General features: G+C 46.1%; 1 protein-coding gene across 2 annotated transcripts in view; it reads right to left on the bottom strand.

The window, feature by feature from the left end:
• Positions 1-11,015, bottom strand: part of LOC142584762 (uncharacterized) — an 82,023-nt gene extending 71,008 nt beyond the window's left edge. Inside the window, exon 1 of one of the 2 annotated variants that reach the window (XM_075694998.1) lies at positions 10,579-11,015. In XM_075694998.1, the coding sequence (XP_075551113.1) occupies positions 10,579-10,581 (3 nt within the window). In that variant the 5' untranslated portion in view covers positions 10,582-11,015. The remainder of the gene's footprint in view (positions 1-10,578) is intronic. The other variant, XM_075694997.1, reaches the window with a different exon arrangement.
• Positions 11,016-17,627: the final 6,612 nt, after the last annotated feature.

Genomic DNA, 17,627 nt, shown 5'->3' with positions numbered 1-17,627 from the left:
CGAATAATAAAACGAAATTGTCTATTACGCTAGCGTGTGTGTCACATCAACGGCAAGGCGGCGGTGTGACGGCAATCGCAGCTTTACGGGGACGAGCACTGCGTCACGAGAAAGCGTGACGAATGATCTGTCATTTACGTTCGGGTAGACGCGTTGCAAGCCTTTTTATTGCGACATGGGTTGATTATTCCGAAGGCGTTACAATGTAACATATGATCTGATAGTACTATAGCCACCACAGGAAAAGACTGAGGAAAGTGGATTGTCCCTGAAATTGATGCGGTGTCACATAGCGTCTCGAAGTGGTAGCTGCCAAATGAGAAGAAGGATAGCGGACACTGGCGCACTCTCGCATCGATAAGCAGCTTGCTGCTATGCGGCGCGCCGCCCGTGAAGGTCGATAGTAACGTTGGCTGTTATTCACAACTGGCATATCTGTCTCTGTGGCCCAATGAAACGGGCTCGCACACACTTGCTCTGGCTTTTCTAAACGAACTATTGCCGCACGACTTGAGGTACGCGCCACTCGCCTAAAAGGGCTAATTGGCGCGACAGGTATGCATGCGTTTATGGCCTAATAAGTAGTTATTCGGGACATCTCGAGAGGATAGCATCCCGCTTAGACGGGGTTCCGCCTGGATGGGATAATGTCACCCACTCCCTTCTGCAATGCCTCGGTGATTGAGTGTGTGGAAAATAAATGAATAAATACATAAATAAATAAATACAATTATTCAAGACACACGAAAGGAGGCAAGACAGATATCAAGCACATGGCGTCTCGTATATAAACAAGAATGCGTCGCATTAAACAGAAGCGATGCGACCGTGTGCTACACTCTCCATTGCGAACAAAGAAAATAAACTTTATTAAAAGCGATTGGTCCAGCAGTTTTTGTTGTGGTGGCCTCAGGTGGCGGCTCTAAGTCCATGGACTCGGGCGGCATCTTCGGCTTGCCGGACGGCCCATAGTTGGTCTTCCAACTCGGAACTTTTGAGAGCCGCCTCCCAACAGCGGTGACGCCGACGGACAAGGTCCCCGGCGGCCGCCGCAGCTTTCCCTTTCATGAAGCTTTATCCACCTTGCGGGATTCCGCAGAAATGGTTTGTCATTCTCTACTGAACGTCTTTTATTTAGTGACACGTACACTCACATTGGTGGCCCGCACACTGGCTTATTCGGATACAGCATCGAGAGGCAAAGTGTGAATTATGAGATCATAACCTCCTATTCATTTTGCTGTATTGCTACACACCTAGAGATGAGCCTATGTTCACCATGTATTTGATGTAAAATGCTCTGAATAAGTTCCGCAAATTTCCACTTCGGCTCCTATTTTAGACGTTCACTTCTGAGAGAATCTCCCACGTGCACGCCATGCAGTTACAGCACAGATGCGTGCCAGTTTTATTAAATAACAACCATTCGGGCGCTCTTAATCTGTCGTCAATAAGCCAATCAATCAGTTTCAGGCAACGCTTCGACAAGTGGACTTGTCTTATTCAAGGCGACATATACAATTAAGCAGTATTGTTTGTTAGAAAGAAAAACTAAGTGATATAATAACATCCTATAATGCTCATAGGTCTTTATCATCATCATCAGCCGATTGTTACGTCCAATGCCGCACGAAGGTCTCTTCTTGCGATATCCAATTACCCCTGTCTTGTGGTAGCCGATTCCAACTTGAACCAGAAAATTGGCTAATTAGACCACTTTACTAGTTTTCTGCCATCCTCTACTGCTCTTCCCTACTCTTGGCACCCATCCTGTAACTCTAATTATCCACTGCTTATCCATCCTACGTATTACATGGCTCGCCCTGTTCTTTTTTTTTCTTTCTCCCTTAAAATATCGGCTATTCCCATTTGCTCTCTGATCCACACCGATCTCTACCGCTGTTAACGTTACGCCTAAAATTTTTCATTCAATCTCTCTTTGCGCGCTACCTAACTTGTTCTCCTGCTTCTTTGTGAAGCTCAAAGTTTCTACCCTTTATGTTAGTGCCGGTAGAATGCAGTGATTGTGCACCTTTCTTCTCAATGATAGTAGTAAGCTCCCAGTAAGGATCTGGGAATGCCTGCCGTATGGGTATTTCATGGGCAGTGCACCTCTATTCCGAAAAAGTGAACCTGGTATTCGTTACAGCCTTGTTATTGTATGGTCCATCGGCGTATCCGGGGGGGGGGAGAGGTGGCGGTTGGGCGATCGCCCCCTCCACAAAGCCACTAACTAATCGACCCCGCCCCCTCTCCCCCTCTCTCGCCAACAATTTCTAGGCACGTGGAATTTTTTAGGCCGCTGCGGTGACCACGTTTGTCCCCGGCGAGCAAAGCAGCCTTCACTTCTACCTTTCTGCTGCCGCGAAACTGGCTAACGCAACCGCCACCTTTGTGGAAGCGAGCTAATCGCTCCCTTCTCACCTCCAATTTTGCCCCTTCAGAAAGTAGATCGTTTCAAAAAGTGAGGCCATCAGCGCGGCAGTAAGGAGGGAACCTGCCCTTCTCTCTCATTTACTCAGGCACAAGTGTTCCCTTACTCCGCACTGCTATGCTAGGAGTCCGTACTGGTACGAGACTCAGCATCAATAACAGACAGATTTAGTTTAGCGTAGCGTACGCTAAGCAGCGCACGTTTTCTACAATTTTAGTTGGCCGGCGATATCTTTGGATCTCAGAGGCCATATGCGGTCGTTGCGGCTATTTCGCGCCTGTAGCGATAGGTGGCGCTGACATCTCGAACGTTTTTTTCTTTAGGCTTCGACTCGCTCGAAACGAGAAGCGATCTCGAAAACACCACGAGGTCATCCATAATACTGTGTCGTCGAAGCGGCCTGACACTAAGCCAAAGCCGTTTACACAGTCATTTGCTAAGAACGAAGTGCATTTTACAAAAGCCACGCCAAATTCAATTCGAAGCGGGCAGCCGGGACCGCCGCCATGTTTCCCGCAAACTCCGCAAACCCCGCAAAAACGCTATCGCTAACTCGTTTGCGTTGCGTACGCCCGCTATACCCGCTATTTCGTTTAGCGTTCAGCGCATGCGCAGTGACGACCCGCTATTTTTTAGCGTTCGCAATGGTACAGCGTATGCTATACTAAAACTGTCTAATGTGGGAACGGCTCAGTGTCATTCAAATTCGCGCCTTTTGTCGCGCAGAGTGTGCTTCACTCATGCTCCAAAAGAGGGCAGTACGAATCACCTTCAGCGGCTGATATAAAACAAATTAGCAGCGACCAAGTCGCACAGCGCACGGCGTCCAAGGCGTAAGTTATTCATATTTTCGCAATTAATATTTCTTGTATCTGGAATACAGCGAATAAAATTTATGGCACTGTCCTTTGCGAATCACTCAACGAAGTTTCAATGCATTGAAAGAGAAGGTTCGCATTTACAGCATGTGTTGAAAGTGCGTCCACGCTTGTGGAGAGACGTTGTGGGTGGGGAGATTTGGAGTGTCTTTTTCCACGTTTCGCAGCATGTTATCTCACGTATTTTGTCTCAGCCTCCTCGGATGGGGTAGTGCTTGATATTTTAGAGCGCAGCTCTTTGGCGTCCGTTCCTGGGTTTCGCGTCGTCGTCGGCGTTGTCGTCGGCCTCGTAACCTGCTCCGCCCCCCTTTCATCCCCCCAGCGCTAGCAGCGACCGACTGATACCGCTGGATGCCGCTGACGCCGCTAGAGAGTCAAGATAACGTGACTGCATAGAACACCGTCGCCGCCATGCAGAAAGAGGAGGAAAGGGTCCCCCCCCCCTGTTCTTGTGTGGCGGATAGGGTGCTCTTCAGTTGCCGACGCGCCGGTTATTTCACGTAGGCCCCGGCACGTCGACGAATACGTGATCACCTTCCCACGGCTAGACCTGGTTCTTAGCGCTGCGGAAGCGAGGGTATCATATTGTTTGTGTCGGCATCGGCGGCGTTGTCCCTGAAACCAACTCCGCAGCTGGGGTTGACTCACTATCGGCGTCAGCGGCATCAGTCAGTCGCTGCTATCTCTTCCCTCCTCCCTTTATCGTGTTGTCCGCTTGCTGCGCGCGCTTCTGCCCCCATCGTTTGCCGCTGGGTGTACACGCCGCCCCCCTCCCCCCTCTTCCTGCGAGTCTCCGGTTGTCAAAGCGCCGGCTCGAACTTAATTCCTTTCTTCGCTCCTCCTCCAATGCAACCCCTGTGCGGTGGCAATCAGAGAGCCAGATCGGTGGCGGCGGATCTGTATATGTGCACCACCCGAGCCGAAATTGCCGCTGCCGTTCGCCCTGTGCGGTGGCAATCAGAGAGCCAGATCGGTGGCGGCGGATCTGTATATGTGCACCGCCCGAGCCGAAATTGCCGCTGCCGTTCGCCACTGCGAAATTATCTGCCAGTTCTTTCTGAGCCATGAGCGAGACGACCGATGGAATTCCTCCGTCTGCTGCTGCTGCTGCTGCTGCTGCTGCTAAACGAGCTGCCAGAGCAGAGGCCCAGCGCCGTCGCCGTCAGAATCCAGAGGTGCGTGCCGCCGAAGCAGAAGCTTACCTAGTGGAGTCTTTGTTAAAGGAATACGTGTGAAAAATAAAAAAAAAATTCTGTGATAGCGCATACATGTGTTGCTCGATTTCTTTGCCTCAATCTATCGAAAAGGTGAAACAGCTTATTTGCTGCGCTCAAATTTCGCATTAGGAAGTAACGTAATCGTCGGTAATTTTTTTTTATATTCACTGGGTAAGGTACAGTCCTCTCTCATGACAAACCAGTGGCCCAGGCTAACCAGTGTGAATGCAGCTTGTGGAGACAACTGTTCACAAGTAACATATTTTCAGGAATTGATATTTTACAGCACTGAATATTTTTATTGCTTACTTGAGGAGAAAGATTTTATGCCCAGAAGAGCAAATCCAACCGCACTGAGGGCGCAGCTGTAAACTTCCTGAAGGACAGTGAAGTAAGCCGTAGAGAATCGACCCCCTTTGTGTGTGAGAACAGAAACGCGTGCCTGGTCAAATGGTAAGATAAGGAAGGCGTAAAATTCTTATGGAGGGCTGTCGGATAGACCCTATGTCTTCATGCAAGTGCTGATCGAAGGATCAAACGAAAAGAATTATTACCATACCTGGAAAGTTTATCGAAATATAACCAATTGATGATGGGAATTGATTCATCGACAAGTATATTTCATACGCTACAGTAAAACTCTTGCTTGGGCTAGTTGGTTCATGCTTGAATTAGTGAAGGCAAGGCGCAGAAGACCAGGACTCAAGAAGAAGAACACAAACGACAGGACCGGGTGCCACTAACGACTAAGGTTTATTTCCGCAACAAGCCTGCCTTATGTAGGTCAATCAAGCCCACTCACACACGAAACTTTAGAAGTAAAAAACAATGTTCGATTGCACGCTCATTGAAACACCAACCTGTTTGTCCGATATAGCTGCGACCACAGCTTAGAGAGATTTGGGAATAATAATAATATTTGGGGTTTTACGTGCCAAAACCACTTTCTGATTATGAGGCACGCCGTAGTGGAGGACTCCGGAAATTTTGACCACCTGGGGTTCTTTAACGTGCACCTAAATCTAAGCACACGGGTGTTTTCGCATTTCGCCCCCATCGAAATGCGGCCGCCGTGATCGGGATTCGATCCCACGACCTCGTGCTCAGCAGCCCAACACCATAGCCACTGAGCAACCACGGCGGGTACAGAGATTTGGTAGACGACACGTGTCGGGCATTCAGTGAACTTCTTCTGATGCTGAATTGAACAAGCCGGGCGTTTCTCTCGGTTCATGGCACAAAGCTTAGACAACTTGCAAGGTGCCGAGAACACAACCTGAACATTATTCCGCTCGCCACTTTCTTAATGTTGTGCGATACCTTATGAAGGTACGGGATTACTGCAACAGAACTGCGTGAAACTGGCTCCCTGATAAGAGGAGGGTGCTTGAGCTTTTTCGAGCACCGTTTCGCAGACAGGTGAAATCAGACATGGCGGGAAGCCTGCCTGTTGTAGTCGTTGCACAGTTTTAGTAATCTGCGCCACAATGAAGGGAGTTCCCTTGCAGAGAATGCACTAATTGCCGCCCTAAGTTTGACAAAACTCAATTTTTGAAGTTTGGAAAATACACGTTCGAGCGGGATATTGGGGAAGCCTACTTAATCAAGAAACAGGGCCACACATGCGTCAGCAGCCCGTCCACTGTGCTTAGTTACAAGGAGACTAATTTTTTAGAAGGTTTCATTTAGGCCTCATGTTAGAGTGATTTCATTTACGTTTTCCGTCTGTCTTCCTATTATTTAACTAGTTTTTATTTTGTTGACGATTTTCTAGTGGCTCTTAAGCTTTTGTTGGTTTTTTTTTTGCTTTCACGCAGACACTGTTCCTTAGACCTTTATCGTTCAACTGTTCTGTCCATTTCATTGTTTGTCACGTGGTCCATTTTTCATGCGGTCAGATGTTTTATAAATTCTTTAGGTGAGTGAATATTACAGATTTTAGTTTTGGCGCAGACGCTGTACTTTATTTATTGTAGCCTTTATTCATCTTTTTTTCCGTGTTATTCCTTGGTCATTATTCCCATAGTTGTGCGGGTTTTATCACTAACTGGGCCTTAGGCGTTTTAAGTGTGTTATGTTGTGGATAGTTTGACAGTGAAGCGTAGACGGTACTTTTTATGTCTCGTTTTTCGTCCCCGTTGGCTTGGAAAAGACTATACTCGAATAATTGCTTCCCGTGCTGCTCCACGTGTGGTTCTTGTTTGGTCATTTGATATATTGTGCCAGATATGATTCCCGAATGGTCGATATATTGCTGATTTTTACTTCTAAAGTTTCGTGTGTGACTCGGCTTGATTAACCTACGTAAGGCATGTTGCAGAAATAAACCTTAGTTGTGAGCGGCGCCGGTCCTGTAGTTTGTGTTCTTGAGTCCTGGTCTTCTGCGCCTTACCTTTACTAATTCATACGCTAGGACGAAAGTGAAATCTGGGAAGTGGGGCGTTAGGTTGCTCACAGATTTTCTCGGCATTGCTGTCTGCAATGCGTCTGTGAAATACCCTCGCGATGCAATAGCTCTATACTGACAACAAGAACAAGTGTGTTCCTTCCTAGCTTTCAAACAGGACAAAACATGAACCGGATCTAAACCAAGTCAATATGGTAGCAGGGAATAAAGGTACGAAAGTAGACCACCAGCTCTAGAGACAAGCCTAGCTACCTGACAGCAACGCGAGAAAATGATTTTGAGCACTTCCGAGAATTTTGTAAAACTTAATATACAATGTTATGCAAGAAGATAGATTGCAGAGCAAAGTTCAGAGTTTGGTACATGAAACTCAATGTTTTCTTCTGCCTCCAGGAGTAAAATTTTCTTTTATTTTCATCGTGCTCCCAACTAATGTCCATATTTATGGGCAGTCACTTCTAATATTGGAAAATGAACAATTTTTCACGATTTTCTTTCTCTGCACTTCTGAAAGCATTTCAAATGAGACGTTGAAAATATTTATCGCGCCTAAATTTTTTTCGGTAGTGAAAAGGTGAATTGCGATTTCGTACATCGCCTTTCCGCGCCCTTAATTTTTGTTTTTAGTGTTATTACAAAGTTTCACTATGCCCACCATTGTCAATAAATTGTCTTCAAATTCCGCACATGCTTGCGTGCAAGACGGTGAGAAAAAATGCGCTAAGGGATGCAAATGATAACAAACCATGACCATTTGGTTACAAGCGTGCGGTTAGTTGCGCCATCCCCTCAACCACTTTCAGGACTCCCCCCCCTGCAACGTAGGCACCAGGATCCAGCCCGGGTATAATTGGTAGTTATGCAGGATTTTGTAATAAATAAAATTAGCTTTGCAAACAGGCCCCATCTCTCCTGGAGGGAACGACATTCACGAGCATGAAGGTAGTTATGAGGAAAAAATGAAAGTTCACTATACATCCATGCAATGTCTGCCTTGTTGTAGTCAAATATAACCTTTAATATTTTTGTGGCTGGGGATGTAATGAAGCATAGGTCAAATTTTAGTAATAATTGATCGCTGTGTCAAGGCATGAAAGTTAGCGTGCCTACCATGTAATGTTGAGTGGTCTAAATTGGGTCAAGGAGGTTATCAGAACTGCCGAGAACGCGTGTAGGTCCACGAACAATATGAGTAAAATTGAAAAGATAGCATTGCTCCCCCCCCCCCCCCGAGGAACGCTTGGGGGGGGGGAGCAATGCAAAAAATACGACCTGAAACATGGTAGCGCCGATGTCCAGTTTACTGTAGGGTAGTGAAAACCGCCAAGACAAGTTACTGAGGTTGATGTATATCGAATCAGTGCAGTGTTAATTGACGAACGAAATGTGTGCTGGAGGTTGACGGTAAAACGTCCCAGTAAAGTGTGTTTCATCGTTGGAAATGACTCCACACGAGACCGATTCGATATGACATGCGATATTAATGCGGAATGATGTCAGACTGGCAGAAACAGTGAGCAATGTCCCTCCCCCTTGTTTTCCATGCCTATCACAACGAGAGACATTGAAAAGCTTGTTATGAGTAAAAATTTCACCGTCGCCTACAAGAACATTTTTAACCATATCTCTGTAAGTGCTACTAGATCAGCATCGCACCTGTTATAGCTGCGCTGACATCGTCTATTTTACTTAAAACACTCGGCACGTTAGTGTAGATGACAGATACAGGGAGACGATAACCACTGCCCATCCCTGAGTGTTAAGAAGCCTGACGTGCGTGATTATAACCCAAACCGTTGTCCACCGCGCATGAGGCGCACTATCGGGAAGGGAACGATGATGCGGCCGGGGGAGCTCGCGAACAGCATCTGCGTTGGGGTAATAAACATAGTGCTTTTGAGTGACAGCAAGTTTATTGTACCGCAGCTTAAAAGTTGGTGATCCAGCCAAAGATTTAGCGAATGCAATTAGCCTTTTGAGAGCGAACCTGGTGGCTGCGCTGTAGTCATCAGAAACTGAACTTTTGCAACTTTTAAACCTCGCACAATGTGCCATCAAACTACATTTCCCTTCGAAATTCAAGACTTTCCTTATTATAGATCGTCACTTATCTTGAATGAAGGGGCAATCAAGGCAGTGCGCTCGTTCTATCGTGTCAAGTCTAAATTCGGAACCAACATTTGTGGACAGCAAATTAACCACGTTTTGTTTCTTGCCAGGATTCTTGACCAGCGGGGGTGTCATAAATTAAATTTCATCGGGAAAGAAGTGCACTGTTTTATTGGGTCCAGTCATTAATGGTTTTGTTCGTTAGCTGCTGTTCATGTTCTAGACCACCAACAGCGTTGACTTTAGTTTCAACGGAATCAAGTCGTACATCAATATTGGTCAGCCTCCTCGCTAAGAACTCTGATTGGCTTCCATGCCATCAACAGCCAAAATATCAGTCTGTGCGATTACAACTAACTTTTCCTCCTGTAAATAGTTGTGCATACATTTACGCATAGGGCTTCCTCTTCGTAACAATATTAAGCTTACTGGAGTTACGTAATCAAAAATTAACTAAAAGCTTCTCAGTCACCTTCTAAAAAGCTAAGGTCGCCAGGTAGTTCACAGTTTAGTGTCTCATTTATCAAAATTGATGTCCTGTCACCAGTTCGACAAGGGCGATTTATAGAAAACAAGTTGTAGAGCCGAATTCTTAAATGACATGCTTCTTGCTGGGATGAGCACTCGCTCTTGAAGAAAGCAAACAAATGTAAACGATCATTGCATTGAAGAGAATCACAACAGGTTACTCTTTACCGCTTCTTGAAGAACTGAATTGGTAAATATGATAGAATGACGATTAGATAGGCATGTATAACAATGACCACGTCGACAACTGCTCACTGCAGTAGTTTGCCACCAGCAGAAAACAAGCCCCACCCGAATATATAGTAGTCTTTGTCACTGAATGTAATCGCTTGCCACCTCGGTCTGCGTTCGCGGATGTTTCTGAGGTGAACAGGTGGAAAATGTGCAAGCATGTCAATGACCGCCGCATTATACAAGGCCTCTTTGCTGTTAAGCGGTGCACTTGTGCAAAGATTCGTATAGCGCCTATTTTAACTTCATAGCAGCTGTCAGTAGTCGGACCTTGATTTTCCCACAATTCGAGCAAGCTACCCAGCCGACACACGCCGATGAGCACAAGCAATACCTGTGACTTTGCTTAGACGTCCATCACAATAAGAAAAGTAATTCTCTTGATGAAATATACAGGCATCAGAATATCGGCTAGCGTATCGTCGAGCCCGCGGTCTTCGATGCTGAGCGGTCTTCTGATAAGCTCCGAAGCTATATTCAATAAATATGTGTACGCTACAATGGACATGTACTGACAACACGCGGGACAGGTGGCTAGAGCTTGATATATCTCTGCATTGAAATATGTTACACCTCCAAGCACTCGAAGCTAGCACGCTGTGACATAGTTGCACAAAATATATTTTTTTTTAATTCACAGCTTCTGCTTTAACTTCCTCAACGAATCACTAAACAATGACCTGTTCACTGTTCACGACACAAAGCACTGCAGTTCCCCAGGAAACCGAATGCTAAGTAAAAAGAGTGGGTCCACCCATAGCAAACGACACTTACCATGCTACACTGTCACAAGCACTACCTGATCGATGCCAAAGGGCCCTCCGCTTGTCTCTTGGGGATCCTCAGTTGTCACGGCCACGGCTAGCCAGCTACTGGCGACAGCAACACGTCACTTAATGTCTGGGGCTCGGCAGAGAAAGGACGTCCCGCTTCCACCTATTCAGCGTGATCCGACAGGGTCCTGTCCCAGCGTAGAAATTGTTTCCGTTCGGCCCGGTAATGCATGGCGCCCCTAGCACGCTACTACGGGAGAGCAAGATATGATCAGTCATTACGAGCGACCATTCTGGCTGGCCGCCGGAGCATTGCGCAGCCGCGTGACCGGTGGCCTTCCCAATCAATGCACGCGTGGTCACACAACTTCAGAGGTAGTATCGAGCGTCAAGTGCGGGCATAATTCCAAGCAGCTGCGCAAAGGCCCGGCGCCCGCGAATTGAATGACCTACATGGTCGGCGCACCGACGTCCAACTGATAACAGAGAGAGCTTCCGACTGCCATGAGAGGGGAAAACAGGTTTCGCATAAATCTGCCTTTGGTGCCTATGTAAACTAGGCCTCGAAGAAAACAATACAAGTAGTACTGTACGATATTTTCTTTGTTTTGGAAACAAGGCACGTCAGCAGCAAAATGCAAAGCCCTGCATTTAAAACATGTACTGCCTAATCGTGCAACTCTATGGTTAATAAACCACACCGCTCCCGTCAACGCTACATAACAATATTCAAGAAGGGAGAAGAATTTCGAGAACAAATACGATTGAACAGCATCACTTCTAACAAACGTGATGATTTGGTTCAACATATTCTCAAACTTATGAGGAACCGCCAGGAGCGTTTTTGCTAACATTTCATTTACGTTTCAGCGGTCTACTTTCTATTCCTTCAAACACCACATAAAAGTTGGGAGACCTCGAGCAGATCTACATATTCGTTTGGCATATGTGGGAATATTCAGCAATGCAAATCTGCCAAAGGCCATTTTTCTTGCAGAAGACCCATAGAAAAGGATATCCTAAATCACGAAGAAATATGAATCACATTATAGCAGCATAGCAAACCAGAAATCAATTAAATAAGTTTTTTGTTTAACAGAGCAACAAAAAGCAAGGAAGGGCGGTGAGGAGCTCAAATATCTCAGACAAAGGGTATCAAGGTGTGAAGCGCCATTAGATATTTTGACAGTGCCAAGTTTGGTGCGTCCGAAAGATAAAACCTTCCCGTTCACAGTGGTTATAGCGCTGTGACTTGACATGTCTGTAAAAGTTATACTTTCCCTACAGCTGCACAGAATTGTTCTGATGAATTTCACAGAGCGAAGTAAAAAGAACGTATAAAGCATGCAGAAGAGCATTCCGCAATCCTAATGACAGTACTCGTGCCACTCTGTTATTATCCCCGGCACAGGTCTCGAGTGATTAAGCCAAGAACGATAAAGAAAGCACAAGAGTGATGCTTCTTTTCAAGGGCGTAGCAGTTGTGCAAAGACTGCGTAGTTAACTTAATGGGACAGCCCCGTATAAAATTGGAACTCCACGTCTGAGCAGGCTTCCTTTTGGACAACAATTCTTAACAGCGTGATAAAACCTGAAACAGTGTTTTGTTCCTCAGAAACACCGCGAAAGACATTCTTCAATCATTATGAGCTCTATTTGATTGTATTCGCACAGAATGCAGCAGAAATGTATTGCCGACTACGGAAAACATTTGTAAATTCGAGCGGCGGGACAAGGACAGAAGGTCATATAGCGACTGTTTAGGAGCAACGCAAACTTTATCACATTAGGCCAGGTGCTGCCACCATTAGAGATTGGAATTCCAAATAAAGGGTAGGAGTTACGGGTTATTAGTATACGACACATACGACACTTTACACATGCTACACTATGGTGACCCACAATTGTTCCTGGCGGCCCCGGTGTAAGTTTTCTACACACACATGCTGTCTCGTCGGCGGGGCCATGCCTACCAGCAGCTTTTGTGTGTGCACCCTAGCTCATGGAAACTATCATAATTTACACGTGTACTTGCTTATCTTTTTCGGGTGACCGCTTTTCGCCGTCTAACAAGTGTTATCGCTCAGCGCAGGACACGCCCGCGCATATTGGAGGCCACTCGAATATTATCGATTTCTTTACCTTTTTTCTGTTGTCAGCGAAGCTTCTGCAATCTGATTCCATGTGCGACGCGAGCAGTGTAGAACTTCCTGGAAGACGCGCGGGCACCAGCAATTATCTGGAGCCTTAGATGACCCTTATATGACCCACTGATCAGATTTTCGACGATCGCCAGCTGTGTTCACGATTGTTGTTGTTCTTTGAGTCTAGCCTGCTTTTGAGGGCACAGGTTCGCCTAATAAAACGATTGTTTCGTCATTCCCAGTTTCACTGGTTTCTTCACCGTCACTACTACGTGACAATAGGACTACAATACGCGCCAACCTATTGGGGCCGTGGGTGCATTCCGATGACCGAAAATGACACGCACATGATAAGCCAGCTCGAACCCACATCGAGGACTTGGTTGGAACTAAAGGACTTTCCCTGCTGTTAGTTAACTGTAAAATCATCCAAAATTAGACGGACCATCTTGCCTCTATGGTTGAAACTGTGCAGCAGCACGTTGTACTGGGCAGCGACTCCGGATTAGATAAGAGTATCGCGAACAGCGAAGTATTCCCCACCGGGGTTTACAGTCCAACGTAAAGATAGACACTGGCAAGGTGGAGGCGGTTTTATTTTAATGGAAAACGACTTGCCTACTGAAGTAACTTCATTTTGATAATCATGCGGAAGAGGTATGGTGCCGAGTGGCCCTCTCAAAGGGGTAAGAATTTGGATCTAACACACACCCGATTGTAATGAAACCCCAATTGATAACTGCTGACAGTTTATCAAGGCTGTAATACTGTATTAATGGGGGGCGATTTTTATGGAGATGGATACCCAGCACCTCTACCTGGTGGAGGTGCTGTTTACCGGGTGCAGGTGCTGTGTACCGGTCCCAGAATCCCTCCCAGATGTCAGGTTGTAGTGACGATGAAGAAAACAGTTGTAAAATTGTGAATGACCAAATTAACCTTTTGTTGGGCCTACCTGCGCCCACAAAAGAGAGTAGAGAGTCACACTTTAAGCACGACGAGAGCGGCGAGCGCCGTCGGCGACCGTGGAAAAACATCTGCCGGGGCAAGCGCATCGACTTCTATGTATGAGTCACCGAAGATTCCAGAATTATCGCTGGTGCCCGCGTGGCGCATACAGATTGCACAAGGTTCTGTGACAACATATAACGGATAGAACCATGGATAACACTCGGGAAACTTAAGATATATGCAGGCGCGTCCTGCGCTGAGTGATAACGTTTAACCTTCGTGTGCCGGTGAAAAAGTGGTCGCCCTCGAAAGATAAACAAGTACACGAGTCACGTGTGCGCCCAACGTTGCAGCGCGTGATGGACACGGTGTTGACAGGCTTGAAGTGGCAGACCTGTCTCGTCTACTTACCTCCGTATTCTTAAACACGCCTCCATTCAACGCTTCTCCTCGACTCAGCCAAGTCGAGGCGACGGGCCTTCCTTCACTCAATGCGCTGTTGCGTTCAATGAACACTCCTCCCCGTTTCCTCGTCTGAGATACGCCTTGAAATCGGGCCCTCGACTCTAGTGAAGTGCACCGAGTGTGAAAAACGTCTGATATCGAGGCTATTCATAAATGTGCTTGGCAAAAGCCAAATTATTTAAGACATATGTGTTTCCTTTAATTAGCCTTCCTAATGAAACGACTACACGGCGCAATACGCAACTTCAGCACGGCAAAGCAGCCACTGTGAACGTTCGACTGATATATCAAGCGGGAGCTGTGTTTGAGGTCTGGCAACAATAGCGCCCCAACTGCTGAGAGCATGGCCCACGGCTAAGAAAGAAAAAAATGATTGTGCCTGCATTTGTCTGCTGGTCTTCGTTCCCACTTGCTTCATTGATGGTTCATGTTGTGGTTGTTAATCGCGGTTATTGTGGGTGATTTTGTCCGTGTGTGTATGGTGACCGAGCAACATTCACTTCGAAGGAGGCCACAGATAGAAACTGCCGATGGGCAGCTGTGTTTACCTTCAAAACCGAGTTCTCCTGAAAGTTTGCTGAAAGCAAGAACTGAACAAAACATATGGGTGAGTGAGCCATTTCTGCGTGGAATCGCGTTATGTTCGTGCTGTTTTCATGAAGTTGGCGCTGTGCTGTAAATAAAAGTTTTCCGATGTGTGCAAGTATTACTGGGTCCAGTTGCTGATTCTGTCAGTACAAGCACCTGGAGCATGCTGTTCGGGACAGCGTAAGCTTGCGCAAAACGACTTCTTTCTAATTAGAGCTTGTGGGAGATTCGGCGCAATCTGTTATTGGTTCCGCTTTTTAAAACAAAAATATAGAAGGTACTGGCCTGCGCCTCTGTTCAACGATCTTTCCAGTATCGCGTATGAAATCTTTCAATAGAGGAGAAGCAGATATAGCATGCATGTGACATAATGTATATGCTTGAGTGCACAGCTCCGGCAGGCTGAAGAAAACAATCGTTTTCGAGTTCTGTACTTTGTTTTAAGAGCCGCACTGGTTAGTTGATTTCTTCAACTTGTAACACATATGGTGAATGAACCAGCACTGGTGCCTGCATTTTCTGCGCTTCCTCGCTTCACTTATACGCTACGCAAAGTTTTATTTTTCCGAAAATTCACTTGTCAATGGTTCATTACATGCGTTAGTGTTTTTTCGCCTTAACTTTTTCAATGGGTTATGTGGTAGCATCTGATGCACGTTCCACAAACTGCGTTTGAGTTCCCGCAATGGCCACGGTCTTTCAGTTGTTCAGTTTCAGTTTTCATTTCCATTGCTTACGTACACTGAATATATTTGGTGCTAGCGAACGTCCTGTGTAAATAAAATTTTTGGCATTCTGGTACAGATGTGGGACTTGGAAGGACCAGCTGATGAACAAAATCGTCTGCTCTGCACAGTAAGGCTTGTGGTAGACCTGAAAGCATCGATAGAAACGGTGCCTTGCGCCAGCCCGCTTCCCTGAAAAAAAAACTAGGTGCTGAAGAAGTACTTGCCTAACCTACTCGGTAATTAGTCTGCGCTTATTTTACAGCAAAGCTGTTAAGGGCTACCTTACCCACTATCGTGTCCAGGTGTAGCAATAAATACCGCAGATAGTGCAATGCCGGGCTGACCCACGACAGAGGTGAAGTAGGCGTTAAGCCCTCCCCTTACGTGGGCCGATCCCGAAGACAGTGCAATGCCGGGACGACCTGCGGCGAAGGTGAAGCAGGCGTTAAGCACTCTCCATAAATTTTCCCTTCCCGAAGATAGCGCAATGCCAGGCTGACCCACGGCGGAGGTGCAGTTCACGATTAAGGGGCCCGCACACCAGCTTCGCTGGTCATCCTTCACAGATAGGAAGGGCACTGAGTATCACATAAACTGTGTATTAATATAAATGCTACGTCTCACCACATTTACAAAATGGCGAAAGGGACACCATGCTATTTAGAACCGCAAACATAAAACACGTATGGCATGATCAAATAAAATTCACATTTTATTCCTTTTCAAATGTCATATGAGCTTGTTTTGAACGGCATATGTATATTGATGCTTATTTGGTGCGAAGCCATCAGTTACCCATGATGTGTTGTGGTTGTCACGTGAAGTTTTTACTGTACAGTCCACAATTTGTGATGCATCAAATAAGTTCGTGGAATTTATGTCGAGCACTTTATTATTTAGTCGTACGCTGAACCTACGTTAGCATGAACAACTGGACATTAACAAATATGCCATAATTTTGATGGTTGATCTCAGCTTTTCTGAAGTAACCATAGTGATGCACTCTACACTGTATGTCTCAGCATCGTCATTGTGACAGCCTGCATCACCATTTGAACTAATTTGGAATCCCACAAGGCACACTGCAACCCTGGGTTTTGTTCCTCGGTCAATTATTGAATTTCTGCAAGCTCCATGGATGCCAGCTGTCAACTCTATCCAATCGAGAAAATTCATTGTTCCGGCCCTCACATTTCATCTTAAGCTGAAGCTATAACCAGAGCAGAAACAGCATATATTCTGCAAGGATTTGCCATTACATACCCTCGGGTGCCTACACACGATGGGCTACTGTCTAGAATACAGATGGTGTTTCTTCTAGAATATATTCGTCAGCAGTACTATTGCTTCTGTTTGTAGGATCAGAGCTCACGCTATATTTGCAATCCTAACAAAGTGGAGAAAGACGAGAATAATGTTAATCCATTGGTTTAGAAAAATGGCGCTAACATTGACGAGATGTGAACAAGGGGTACATACTGTCCTAATAACTATGACTGAATAAAAGAAACCTTGATGATAAGTACAATCACTTCAGCTACAATGTCTCTACGAAGGCAAATGTCTGCAGTCAAGCTGCTTTCAGTGGTGATGTTTCAACTGGTGAGATGTCAGAAAGGAGATAGGCGCCTTAGCCAGAGTAGTGCGACAGCCATTGTAATGCAGTAGGACAGATTAACTTGAGCTCTTTACCACTTCCACACCAAAGCAATCTCAGCACCCACAGCACATTCGAAAACTAGATGCTCTGCGTGCTTGTGTTGGCAGTCTGGTTCCTGCGTAAGCGAAGGGGTGTGGTGATGTTTCAACTGGTGAGATGTCAGAAAGGAGATAGACGCCTTAGCCAGAATAGTGCGACAGCCATTGTAACGCAGTAGGACAGATTAACTTGAGCTCTTTACCACTTCCACACCAAAGCAATCTCAGCACCCACAGCACATTCGAAAACTAGATGCTCTGCGTGCTTGTGTTGGCAGTCTGGTTCCTGCGTAAGCGAAGGGGTGTGGTGATGTTTCAACTGGTGAGATGTCAGAAAGGAGATAGACGCCTTAGCCAGAATAGTGCGACAGCCATTGTAATGCAGTAGGACAGATTAACTTGAGCTCTTTACCACTTCCAGACCAAAGCAATCTCAGCACCCACAGCACATTCGAAAACTAGATGCTCTGCGTGCT

The sequence above is a fragment of the Dermacentor variabilis genome, chromosome 6 (genome assembly GCF_050947875.1).
Source record: "Dermacentor variabilis isolate Ectoservices chromosome 6, ASM5094787v1, whole genome shotgun sequence".
Classification (NCBI taxonomy): Eukaryota; Metazoa; Arthropoda; class Arachnida; order Ixodida; family Ixodidae; genus Dermacentor; species Dermacentor variabilis.
The sequence above is the reverse complement of the archived record's forward strand: the minus strand, read 5'-3'. Positions and strand labels throughout refer to the sequence as shown.